Below are 11,163 nucleotides of genomic sequence, written 5' to 3'. Positions count from 1 at the left end.
GAGCAGGGGGAGGGGGGTGTGGGTGGTGGGGAGGGGGGGAGTGAGAGAGAGACTGCGTGGTCTGATTTACAGCTGGGCTTAAACCATGACATGGTGCCATCAACATAAAATTTTCTGACACATTTTGGAATACATGATTTGGAGCATTCAAGGTTCATGAAGCCAAGACAGCCAACTGCCACCACAACCAAGGTTTCTGGCTCCATGTGTGTGGGAAGAAGGCAGAACCATACCTGTCCCTCTGTGAACCCCATTCCCAGTGACAGCACGCAGAGAGGAGCTGGCTCAGACCTCCCCTTGCTCCAGCTTGTACTGTCAGTCCGACTGGGTGGCACAGCCGTGCGGGTGCGTGAGGATAACAGAGATTGGATATTACCCTCATGTCTTGGGGAATGAGCACAAACAGAGGTTCGTAAAGACATGGAGAGATAAACAAATCTGTTCACTGCTAGTGCGGAGAGGGCCTTTGTTTGTCTTGGTTTCAGAATGAGAAGGTTTAGAGGATTGCTGCAGCACATGACCAGGAGCTACAAAGCTGCAGACAAAAGCCATTTAGAACTGAGATCAGACTTCAGACTGCTTTGTGCAAATTAAACCTGCTGTTATTTTGGGATTTATTTTGTTCCCTCTGCTGCATCCCCCACTTTAACGGCTGCCCATCTCCCACAGCACTAGGTTCATGTAGGCTTTCAGTGGCATCAGCACAGCATCCAAACACTGCTGCAGCAGGCTGAAGGGGCTGCCTGTATTTCAAGCCCAAGTCACAAGGGTTGCACCAACAGGCGCGGACAAATTTGGAGGACGAAGCATCAGCCTATTGCTCTGGCTTGCTGAGCAGGCCGGTTTTACAAGCTTGTCCCACGTCAGCTGTGAGTATGCGTTGTCACCCAGCAGGAACACAGAGGGAAGCACTTTAGCAGAGCTGACAGCAAGACAAAGCCCGCTAGAGCTCTCTGGGTAATCGCTGGCTTTACCGCAGCTCCAGTGAGGCAGGCACTGGGACGCTCTGTTTCATCCTTGGGACCCACGCAGCTGGCTGCCAGGCATCACAGGGGAGGCAGAAATGCCTCGCAGAGCCCCTCCAGCCAGGCAGCATTGCTGCTTCCTGGGAAACAGGGGCTGGGCTGTGCCTGGGCAGGACTTGGAGATTTGGGGTGCCCTTGCTGGGGCTGAGGGCACCCCTGCTCTGCACCTGAGGGACAGGAGCAAGGAGCCCTTGACAGCCCTGACTTTCCCCCACTGTCACAACAAAAGGCACAAATCACCTTACAGCCCCCAATACACTCCAAGCAGGAAGCCGGTTCTGTTCACAGAGGGAAAAGTGTTGAACTAGGTTTAAAACCTCTGCCAAATTACAGCTTCGTAAAACAGTTTCCATTACCATGTGCCTTGAACCAGAGAACCTTCAGTCCCTGAAAAGCATGAAGACAAGGGTCAGGTTGGTCTGTGAGCATCCCGCATCCTCGCACAGGCAGCTGCCTAGGAGGAGAGGCGAGCAGAGCTGTGCTACAATGCGGCATGGCAGCAGGAATGCAGCCCGAGTGGGGAGCACGGAGAGGACAGGACCCTACAACCACTGCATGCAAAGCAGCTGGGAACCACAGATGTGCAGAGACATGTGGTAACCTGCCTGAGCTCCCCAGCTCTCTGCTTACTCCCAGGATCTGAGGGGTTATCTCGGGGAGAAGGGGCACTGGGTGTCCTCCCATGCTGGTCCTTTCCCAGCACCCGCTGGAGAAAACAGAGCTAGAGCAGAGAGCAGAGGCTCGGGGAAAAGCAGCGGCACCAGTGAGGAAGCCGCCCCTGCCGCAGCTCCCCCTTCCGCGCTGTGGGCTGGCTCCTTGGACGGGCCGCGCCGTCGGGTGAGGGCGCTGGCCCCCGCCGCGGGCGGAACCCCCGGGCAGCGCTGGCTCGGCTGCGGGTAACCCCGACGCCGGGCAGGATCAAGGTGAGGATGGGGAGAGGGGTGGGCATGGGGGTAGGGATAGGAGTGGGGGTGGGGATGAGGATGATGAGGATGTGGCACAACTGGATACCCCAAGAAAGGGAGCCGGCAAGGAGGGAAATACGGCTAACCCATCCCGATGCCGCCCACACCCACCCGTGGTTCCAACACGTCCTTGTCCTCACATGGAATAAACCCCGCAGTTCTCCTGCGCTTCCCTTCCGGAGGCTGCCCAGGAAACCGCCCAAAATGCTGTTTTTTCTTCTGGAAGGGACATCCCCCCGCTTGGACACCCTCTGCTGCCAACATCCCCACACCCCAGTACTGCAATGCAGAGCTGTTTTGGGGGCGGAAGCGGGGGGGGGAGCAGACACGGACCATGCAGATTGTATTGGGGCTCAATATGATTTGGGACAGTAAGAAGAGACCCACAGGGCCTTGGCTTTGCCTGGGCTGCAGTAGGAGGGCCATGGGTACCCCTGCCTTCATCCCTGTTGGGCAGCAGCAGTGGGTGGGCAACAAATTAATGGTTGTGGCTTTTAAATTGGTGTAAATCGGGGTGGTTTTGATCACAGAGTGAGTTTAGTTCAAGGCAGGATGTACCCCAGCTTGTTATTTCATTGATCCCACCCTTCCCCATTGCATTTGTTTGGTTTTGGTGGGTCCCTCTTTCACAAGAACAAAAATCTTGAGGTACAGCTGCAAACTCCATCTATCCCTGGGAGTGTCAGCTACCAGGTAAAGCAAAGCTGGGGGGAGAGAGGGAGGGGCTGAAAACAGCTCCCTATCTTTAGGACCACCTCTTCCCAGAATGTACACGTCCTACCTCTTGCAAACAGCTTAATCTCACCATCAGTGCCCCTCAGGTGTCACCAATGTGAGTGGGTGAGGAGGCTGAATCTTCTCTGCCCTGCCCATCTCCCCAGGCCCCATGAACCAGGCCAGCCTCACAGGCTATGTCTGCTCTTTATTGTTCCATATATTTATGTACCACATTATATGTTAAAGATAGATTTGTTGGTTTTTTTTTTTCTGCTATACATTTTTCATCTTATTTACCACAATGACACCACACATACATTGGAAACAGCTCCACAGATCTGGTAGATCGCACAGAATGAATTGGTTTGTTCCTGTATCCTGAACAATGTCAAATCCAACAATATAGCTATATATTTTTTAACTTTTCTAATTTAGAAATGAAATTGTTAAAACAAAATGAAACAAAAGTCACCAAGAAGTGGACTCCAAGATTTCAGCCAGAGGCAAAACATTGTAATTGATGGGAAGCGCCGTTCCTTGAGGTGGATTTGGATGGAAGAATTAAGCAGTCCTGACATCCATGTAACTATGCTGTAAACAAGGCAGGTTAACTGACACTGCTGCTCAGCAGCTGCTGCTTGGGCTTGTTGGGCTGGTCAGACCATCTAGCTCTCACCTACATCCATCTCACACCCTGTAGAATGAAGGTCTCTGCTCCCAGCACCCATGCTGGTTTACTTCCATCTGTGAGTGCAGTAACCCAATCCCATCGGGTTGGCACCTGTGTTTCAGCTCCTGAAACACTGAATTGCATATCTGTAAGTATTGAAAGCTGCAGCTGTTTCCCAACAGGTCCTTTGGGGGTGGCCAAGCTTCAGGCAATGAGTGAGGAGATGGGGGTGGGGAACCAGATAATTCCCTTCCAAAAAATCCTAAATAACAAAAAATATATCTAAATCTTAGCTTATTTAAAAATACAGAAGGGCAAATACTTTCATAGAATCATAGAATAGTTGAGGTTGGAAAGGACCTTAAGATCATCTAGTTCCAACCCCCCTGCCATGGGCAGGGACACCTCACCCTAGACCATGTTGCCCAAGGCTCTGTCCAGGCTGGCCTTGAACACTGCCAGAAATGGAGCATTTACCATGTGTTCTTATTTCCTTTAATTTGCAGATTCTATAACATAGAATTTGTTGGATGCATGTAACGAAAATAATGACTCTTTCCATTAAAGGGATGCAGAATTATTTGACTATGCAGATGTTCGATGAGATTCTCTTACAGCAACCAACTCTGGCCCCTCTTTAGTCTTCAGTGTTGGTTCTGAAGGCCTCTATGAGGCCTTCCAAGGAGTGGATGAACCCAGAGACACTGCAGATACCACCTATAACAAAGATGGCAACATCAAAGAAGACATGGTGCCACAAAAGCTTCCTCCACAAGAGTTTGAGGTGGAAAAGACTGGGGAGCAGGAAACAGAGCCCTGCACCTGTGAGGCTCCCAGTAAGACCCATCAAGAGGGCAAAATGTGGGACATAGATAGCCATGAGCAGGGTGAATACTACCAGGGCACATCTGAGGGTGAGTCCCCAGGATTTGAGCCGCCCATCACCCCCATAGCAGTTGGGAAAAAATGCCCTGTTTCCATCTTGGAAAAGGGATCTCTCCAGGACTTCCACAGCAGCAAAGAATGGCAAGGGGTATGAGAGCAAAGCTTTGGCCACCAAGAAAATATTGACTACTGCCCTTATAGTGGATGGCAAGTTGTCTGTAATGACTTCCTTGGTCTCATCAGCCCAGGTCAGATAGGCAACCAAGGCAAAGAGTCCCTTAAGGATGCAAGCTGCTATGTGAGTCCAGTTCATCATGCAGTGAAACTCCTTGGGGTTCTGCATGTTCCCCTCCAAGGAAGGCAGAAAGATCTGAGAGGTGTAGCTGAAGACAATAATGCCAATGGAGATGGGAAACTTCTTTACATCAATGTAAAACTTGACTTTGTCCCAGGCCCAGTCGCGTGCCCTGGAGAGGCAGTAGGCAATCACCAAGATGTTGATCACAAAGTGGGCCAATGTGCAGAGCAAGCTGAACTTGGAGACTGCCTTGAGGTTCTTCAAGAATGCACAAGGCAGGAGTACTGCTGTGGCAATGATGGACCATGACTTCTGGGAGACCGGCAGGTTAGGAAAGCTGTTGTACATCAGGTTGCCACTGACCACCACATAGAGAATGCAGGTCATAACCAGTTCAATGATCTGAGCCACGTTTACAATCCTGCCTCCAAGGGTGGGGAAGCGGGGTGCACAGCATGCGTTTGCTATGTCCACATAGGAGTCTCTCACCCTGACTATCTCTCCATCCTCATTCTCTTCATAAAGACAGGCAATAAGGATTTTCCCTGTGTAGCAGCAAACCACTGCAGCGAAAATGATCAGAAAGAGTCCCAGGTATCCACCATGAAGGATGGCATAGGGCAGGCCCAGCACAAACATCCCCTAAAAAGAGACAAAATGGAAACCGTGTTGCTCATCTTGCGGAGGGCATTGGGCACACACAGTGGCACAGTTGCAGTCGCACACATCATCGTTGTCTCGCTTCACCATCACACCCACGCAGCTGGTCACACAGTCACACCATGCACTGATGGCCACACACCATTGCAGGCCCCCCTTCTCTCTGATGTAGCACCTGCACCGTCCTACCTGCACAATCCCGCCCTGGAGCACAGTTTTGGTACCCTGGCTTCACCCCAATCTCTACCCTCTCAGTGCACCAAGAGCCCAAAGCCAGGGACGCACAGAGGGGCCAGACCTGAGCCCACCCCTGTGCAGTTCCACACCCACCTGGGGTTGGGGGTTTCCCTTTCCTTTTCCTTTTATCTTTTTAATACCCTGGTTTTTCCCCCTTTTCCCTCAGGCAGGTTTGCCATCAGCCCGGCGCGGGAGGGGGGGGGGGGGGGAGGGAGGCGGACAGGGAGGGGTGGAAAGAGGAAGGAGATGGCAGAAGTGGGAACGGGAGCTCTCTGCGGTGCCCGTGGTTGTACCTGGATGGCGTTGGTGACATTCCATCCCGCCTCCCAAGCCGTGATCTTGGGCTTGCCCTGCCCGGAGAGCTCTGGGCAGCCATCCACCTCCTTCATGGCGGAGGGCGGTGGGGGCCCCGTGCCGTCCCGCTGGTAGTGGATGTCCCCTTCCAAGGGCGGCTCGGCGCCCTCCTCGCCGCTGTCGGACTTGAGGATGTCCATTTGCAGCCCCTGCCGATGCTCCATGTCCAGATCGTCGCAGTGGGCGAACCCCACCGCCTCCTCGTCGGTGGCCGCCTGGAAGCCCATCCTCGCGAACATACCACTCATCTTCGCCTGGGACTTGTTGGACACAGAGGTGGCCACGTTGGAAAGCTTGCTGCGGAGGAGGGTGGCCATGGTGGCCTGTCGGACCACGCCGCTGTTCGATGAAGGACAGACTCGACGGGGCTGGCGAGCGGCGGCCCGGCAGAAGGGGCCTCAGCGTCCGGCGAGGGGCGGCGGCAGCGGGGACTGCTGAGAGCAGCTACCCCCGCGTACCGGTGTGGTGCGAGCCGTGCCCCTCCGGGCTGCCCAGGGGCATGACACCGCGGCCGGCAGCTGCGGGTCCGCCCCGCGCCCCTCCGCGCTGCTCCGCGCCGCTCCGCAGGGCCCCGCGGCGGGATCGGGGGGTCGAGCCGGGCCCGGATGGGATGGGGGGGGGGGGGGGGTGTCTGTCAGCAGCCGGCGGCTGTCACCAGACGGGCAGCGCAAGCCCCTGGCAGAGCGCGCAGCATCTCCATCGCAGTGCGCCCACCTCGCGGAGAGGAGAGGGAGAGGGGGGAGAATTGCTGCATTTCTGGGGGAGGTACCAGCGCCCCGGCCAAGCCCGGCCCCCCCGCACCCTCCTCCCCCGCCGGGCCAGCCGCGCCGCAGCGCAGACCCCCCTCTCCTGCGCCTCAGCTCCTGCGCTGCCCTCCCTTGCCCCACGCTTAGCCCTACACCCCACGACAGCGTCGCGAGCCCCTTCCCCACGGCGAAACAAAGGGTCCCCATTAACGAGGCGGACAGACGGCTCGGCTCCGGTTCCTAACGAAATTTCCACCCTCACACCCCCTCCCCTTTTTTCTCCCCGCCAAAACCCGCGGCCCCTTCGGAGCTTGGCCATAGTCCTGGGCACTGTGTCCTGCCGCGGCTGCGGAGCCTGGGGAAATTCGCAGGCAGCGAGCAGGGCTCAGCTCCCGAGAACGATTCGTTTGATCGAGGGCTCCGATAGCGGGTTCCCACTCCCGTTCGGTCCTCGCAGCAGGGCGGCTCTGCCCGCGGACCCGCACCGGCGGGGCTGCGCTGCTGCCTTCAAACGGCGCTCCCACCTCACGTAGAGAGTCTCCTTCCTTTAAAATAAATACCGCTATTTTCGTTTCTCTCACAAACACCCATAGGTTTTTTTTTTTGTTTTTTTTTTTTTGTGAGGAAAAAGCCTGACAGTATTTTCTCTTTATTTAAAATATTTCCGAGGTGAGCAGACAACAGAGCGAACAATGGCAACGAGAAATCCCCGTCCTGTGCTGTGACAACGATCAGCACATGGTAGCCGGTGGAGCATTGGCATTTTGGGGTACTGTATGTGACAGCCCGGCCCCCTCTGCTGCGGGGAGACCGTGTGATTCGTTATTTAGAATAAAAAACAAATAGATGTTCATTGGGGTGGGGGAATCTGTGTTTCTTTTGCTGCTTTGCAAGGCAAAAAAAAAATATATTTTTAAGCTACAGATGAGCGGAAAAAACAGAGCTGAATTATTGTGAATGCCGTTGTTTGGAGGACTGGGGAGGGAGCGCTGGGGCTGGAGCTGGAGCTGGGGCTGGGGCTGCACCTGGTGCAGGGGCTGGGGATGCGGATGTGGGTGAGGGGGGGGTCTACGGAATCGCACGGAGGTGGGGAGCGAACCCCCGATGTTGGGAAAAAATCCTTCAACATCCCTTTTAATTTCTTGCCAGAATCCAAAAGGAAATCGGGTGCAAAGCGACTGAAAAGCATTTAAAAAAAAAGACAAAAAAAAAAGTTTATATAATACATATAATACATTTGTATGTAGAATGTATATTAATATATGCTATCTATTATACATAATATACAAATATATTAGAATACGTATTACTTTATTAGATTTTTATCTATATAAATAATACCCACGATGACGGCTTCTTTATCCCGAGGGGCTGCCGGCTCCCGACGTGGCAGGGGCAGACTCTCCCCACAAAACGGGGCTATTATATAGGAACGACTCCGGTGCGGGGGGGGGGGGGGCGGGAAGGGCCGCAGAGGGAGGCGCACCCCTTTCTTCCTGGAGGGATTATCTCATGTCAGTGCACAAATAGGTCGGGAACGCCGAGCGGGACCCGCTTTCGGCCTGGGGCTCTCAGCATCCTGCCCACGACGGGGCCCCAACATGCAGTGGTTAACGGGGACATTAAATCCAACCGGGAAGGATGCTGGGCTCGGGCCGCAGCCGCCGTTTCGCTTCCTTACAGCCCTGGAAAACGACTGCTCCGATGGATACCTCTGGGGGAATTCAACTGTTCCTTTTATTTTATTTTATTTTATTTTATTTTATTCCCAGTTTAGCCCAAGCCAAGTTCATTGTTATCGAAGACGTGGAAGAGACCTATTGCTGGAGGCTGCAGAGAGCATGGGGAAAGGAAGGATGAAAATTCCCCCGGTGCCGAGGAGAGGACGGGGGAACCACCACCAGCATCGCGCCGAGGGCGGAGGAGACGGACTTTGGGCTGGTGGTTGAGCATCCGGCGTGTTCGAGATGTGCCAGGAGACAGTTCTAGCGGAAATAATAACTAACATACCAATCAGCCAAAGAAATAAATAAAAAACAACAAAACCAAAACAACCCGACTGTGTAAAAATAATAAAAGAAAACAATCAAAATTAAAATAAAATGATACAATTAATATAATAATTAGAAAACAACACAAAAATAGTAAAACGAACCAAAGCCCAAACCCCACCACACACAAAACCCCCCAAATACAACCCCTCCCCGAACCAAAACCATAAACCAAAATAGAACAAAAAAGGAAAAAAAAGAAAACCCCGGTCCCCGCAGGGAGCGTGACCGTAAGCCCAGGGATCCCGGCACCTCAGCACCCCGCAAGGCACCGGCTGACACCGAAGCGAACGGGAAACTGGGGGGTTCGGAGGGGATGCTCAGTGATGCCGGAGGGATGGCAAGGTCCGAGGGGTTCAGAAGCCGGCGAGTGGGGTGTCGAGGGTGCCTCTGTGCCCACGCGGTGAACCCCATGCACGGTTCTAACAGCGGGAGGCCGAGCCCGCTCCCGCCCCCGGCAGCCGGTGCCTCACTGCCCTGGTGGAAACACCCCCCCGGGCATCGCCTGCCCCGGGACGGGTACCGAGAACGAGACTTCGTGCGGCGGCGGCGGCTGGAAGGAAAAGGAATCCCCGAACTTGTAGCGGCGGCTAAACCCGGGAAGAAACTCACAGCAAGGCGGGAGGGTTGAGGAGACGGGCAGAGGAACAGGGCAAAGTGGCGTAGAGACGGAGAGAGGGGTCGGGGCATTTACCTCTGCTGCCCTCCCCATCGCCGTGCCGGACGGACGGAGGGACGGACGGGGGCAGCCGCGTGTCTCCTGGGCTTCCCGAGCTCGTTAACCTGAGCAGGATAACGGTGCTAAACCCTCCTCTAAAGGTTAGAGGCTCTCAGGGGGGAGTTTGAGCTGCAAATCGTTTCGGATGAAGCTAAAAGTAGAGGGCGAGACTGCAGCGAGCCGGGGCCCTCCTGCTGCCTGGGGGGGCTTCTGCACCAAGTGCTCCCACCGGAGCAGCTCCCCTGGGCGGGCTGAGGGTCTGTCCCCACCCTGGAAGCGCCGCTCCGGTGGGGGCTCGGCTCGCCCGAGCCCCCCGCCCCAGGCACTACAGGTCCAGCTGGAGGAGTGACTCCGCCTTACCTCCGCAAAGCAGGCTCGACGGGTGGGAGGTTGTGGCTGGGTCTTCTGATTAATAAACTGAGGGAAAAGAGCTATACATGCTCAAAAGTCATTTCAGGAGAGCAGGAAAGAACAGCCCCGGCTGCGCTGCCTTCCTACAGCCCCTTTCCAGGCTGTTGGGTGGCACAGGGCAGCGGCAGTTGCATGAAGGTGCAATCATTTGGAAGCAGGAGAAGCATCACTCCCAGTTCACTGCTCAGTCAGGCTCCCAAAACCCAAAGGGTTTGATTCTCATGGGTTTCAGTGGGCTGTGAACTGCCTCAGACAAATCTTCTCTGTATGAAAAAGGGGACTTGCAATTCCAATGTGCTCAGCTTCATCTTCTTCTGTAATACTGGAAGCCTGGGTGTTCAACTGCAGGCATGTGACCCCATGATTCCTGCTTAGCATCCTTTATGCCACAGAATTTCCCCACGCCCCAAACTCTGCAGAGACAAGGCCGGGAGGCACCTTCAGCCGAACCAGACGAGAACATTTCCCAGGCTGCGTCTGCCCAAAGACCAGCCTGCCCAGAGCAGACCTAGTGCAGTTCAATACAGACGCTTGCTCTTGGAGAAGCAGCCGCCCCTCCCAGACACATACACGTGTACCTAGAGCTGTGATTGCAGGAGTCCGAAGTGGTTCACTGTGTCCCCGGCAGCTGCTAAAAGCATCTCCTGGGTTTATTGCCTAGGCTGTCACCATCTCCACAGCATCAGGGATGCCCAAACTCACTCTCTGCTCCCGAGCACGAATGGCTGTGCTGCAGCAAGCTTCATCTCAGCTCTGCCCCCTGTCCCCCTCGGGCACCACGCAGGGGGCTCTGACAGGGTAATAAAGAGTCGCACAATATACTATAAAAAGGCAATTAGATAAACTGCTGGATTGGGACCAGCTCCTGTGACCTAGTTAATAGCTCTGTGTATTTCAGGAGGGTAGGGAAGGAAAAGGCATTGGTGTCAGTGCGTGATGCAGAGCAAGCGGGTTTTGGAGGGGACGAAGGGCTACAGCGTGCAATGTGGTGCTCAGAAATAGCCTGAGAAAGCAGCCCTAGAACCACACAGTGAACATCCCTGCCTTGGGTCCCACCTTCTCCTCCTCGCCCATGTTTAGAGCACACGTCAGTGTTTAGGTTGTAAAGTGGAAAGGCTGGATGTAGAATCACACAAGCTGCTGTTCGGCACTGGATACTGAGGCTGAATTAACTCAGTGTGGTGTTCAAGACAAAGATGATTTTAGCCAGAATGACAGATACTTTGCTGAAAGATAACTGCAACAGAGTGAAAGCCAAAAGCAAAGTCTCCAGGAGAAAACCCGCAATGGATGTCTTTTCTTTATTTACTTTTTTTACTGAACACAAAATGGCTGCCTAAATTATAGAGACATAAGCCAAAGACAGCAGATAAAGGTCTGGGAATATCATAATTTTAGATTAACAAGTCTTACAATAAGAAAATTC

General features: G+C 54.0%; 1 protein-coding gene across 1 annotated transcript; it reads right to left on the bottom strand.

Moving 5' to 3' along the window:
- Positions 1-2,899: 2,899 nt before the first annotated feature.
- SLC32A1 (solute carrier family 32 member 1) lies at positions 2,900-6,573 on the bottom strand. The gene is made up of 2 exons (XM_061441629.1): positions 5,751-6,573; positions 2,900-5,202 (listed from the first exon to the last, which is right to left on the bottom strand). Exons 1-2 carry the CDS (start codon positions 6,126-6,128, stop codon positions 4,015-4,017), a joined length of 1,566 nt encoding a protein of 521 aa, XP_061297613.1. The 5' UTR covers positions 6,129-6,573; the 3' UTR covers positions 2,900-4,014.
- Positions 6,574-11,163: the final 4,590 nt, after the last annotated feature.

The sequence above is a fragment of the Pezoporus flaviventris genome, unplaced genomic scaffold (assembly GCF_033815535.1).
Source record: "Pezoporus flaviventris isolate CSIRO_AGI_PZ_B2104156 unplaced genomic scaffold, CSIRO_AGI_Pfla_v1 ptg000213l, whole genome shotgun sequence".
NCBI classification, from domain to species: domain Eukaryota; kingdom Metazoa; phylum Chordata; class Aves; order Psittaciformes; family Psittacidae; genus Pezoporus; species Pezoporus flaviventris.
Note: the sequence above shows the minus strand (reverse complement) of the source record. Positions and strands in the feature narration are given on the sequence as shown.

Coding starts and splice junctions, on each gene's coding strand:
- SLC32A1 (XM_061441629.1), bottom strand. CDS start 6,128: ATGGCCACCCTCCTCCGCAGCAAGCTTTCCAACGTGGCCACCTCTGTG. Junction 5,203..5,750: donor ATGTCACCAACGCCATCCAG/GTACAACCACGG, acceptor GTCTCTTTTTAG/GGGATGTTTGTGCTGGGCCT.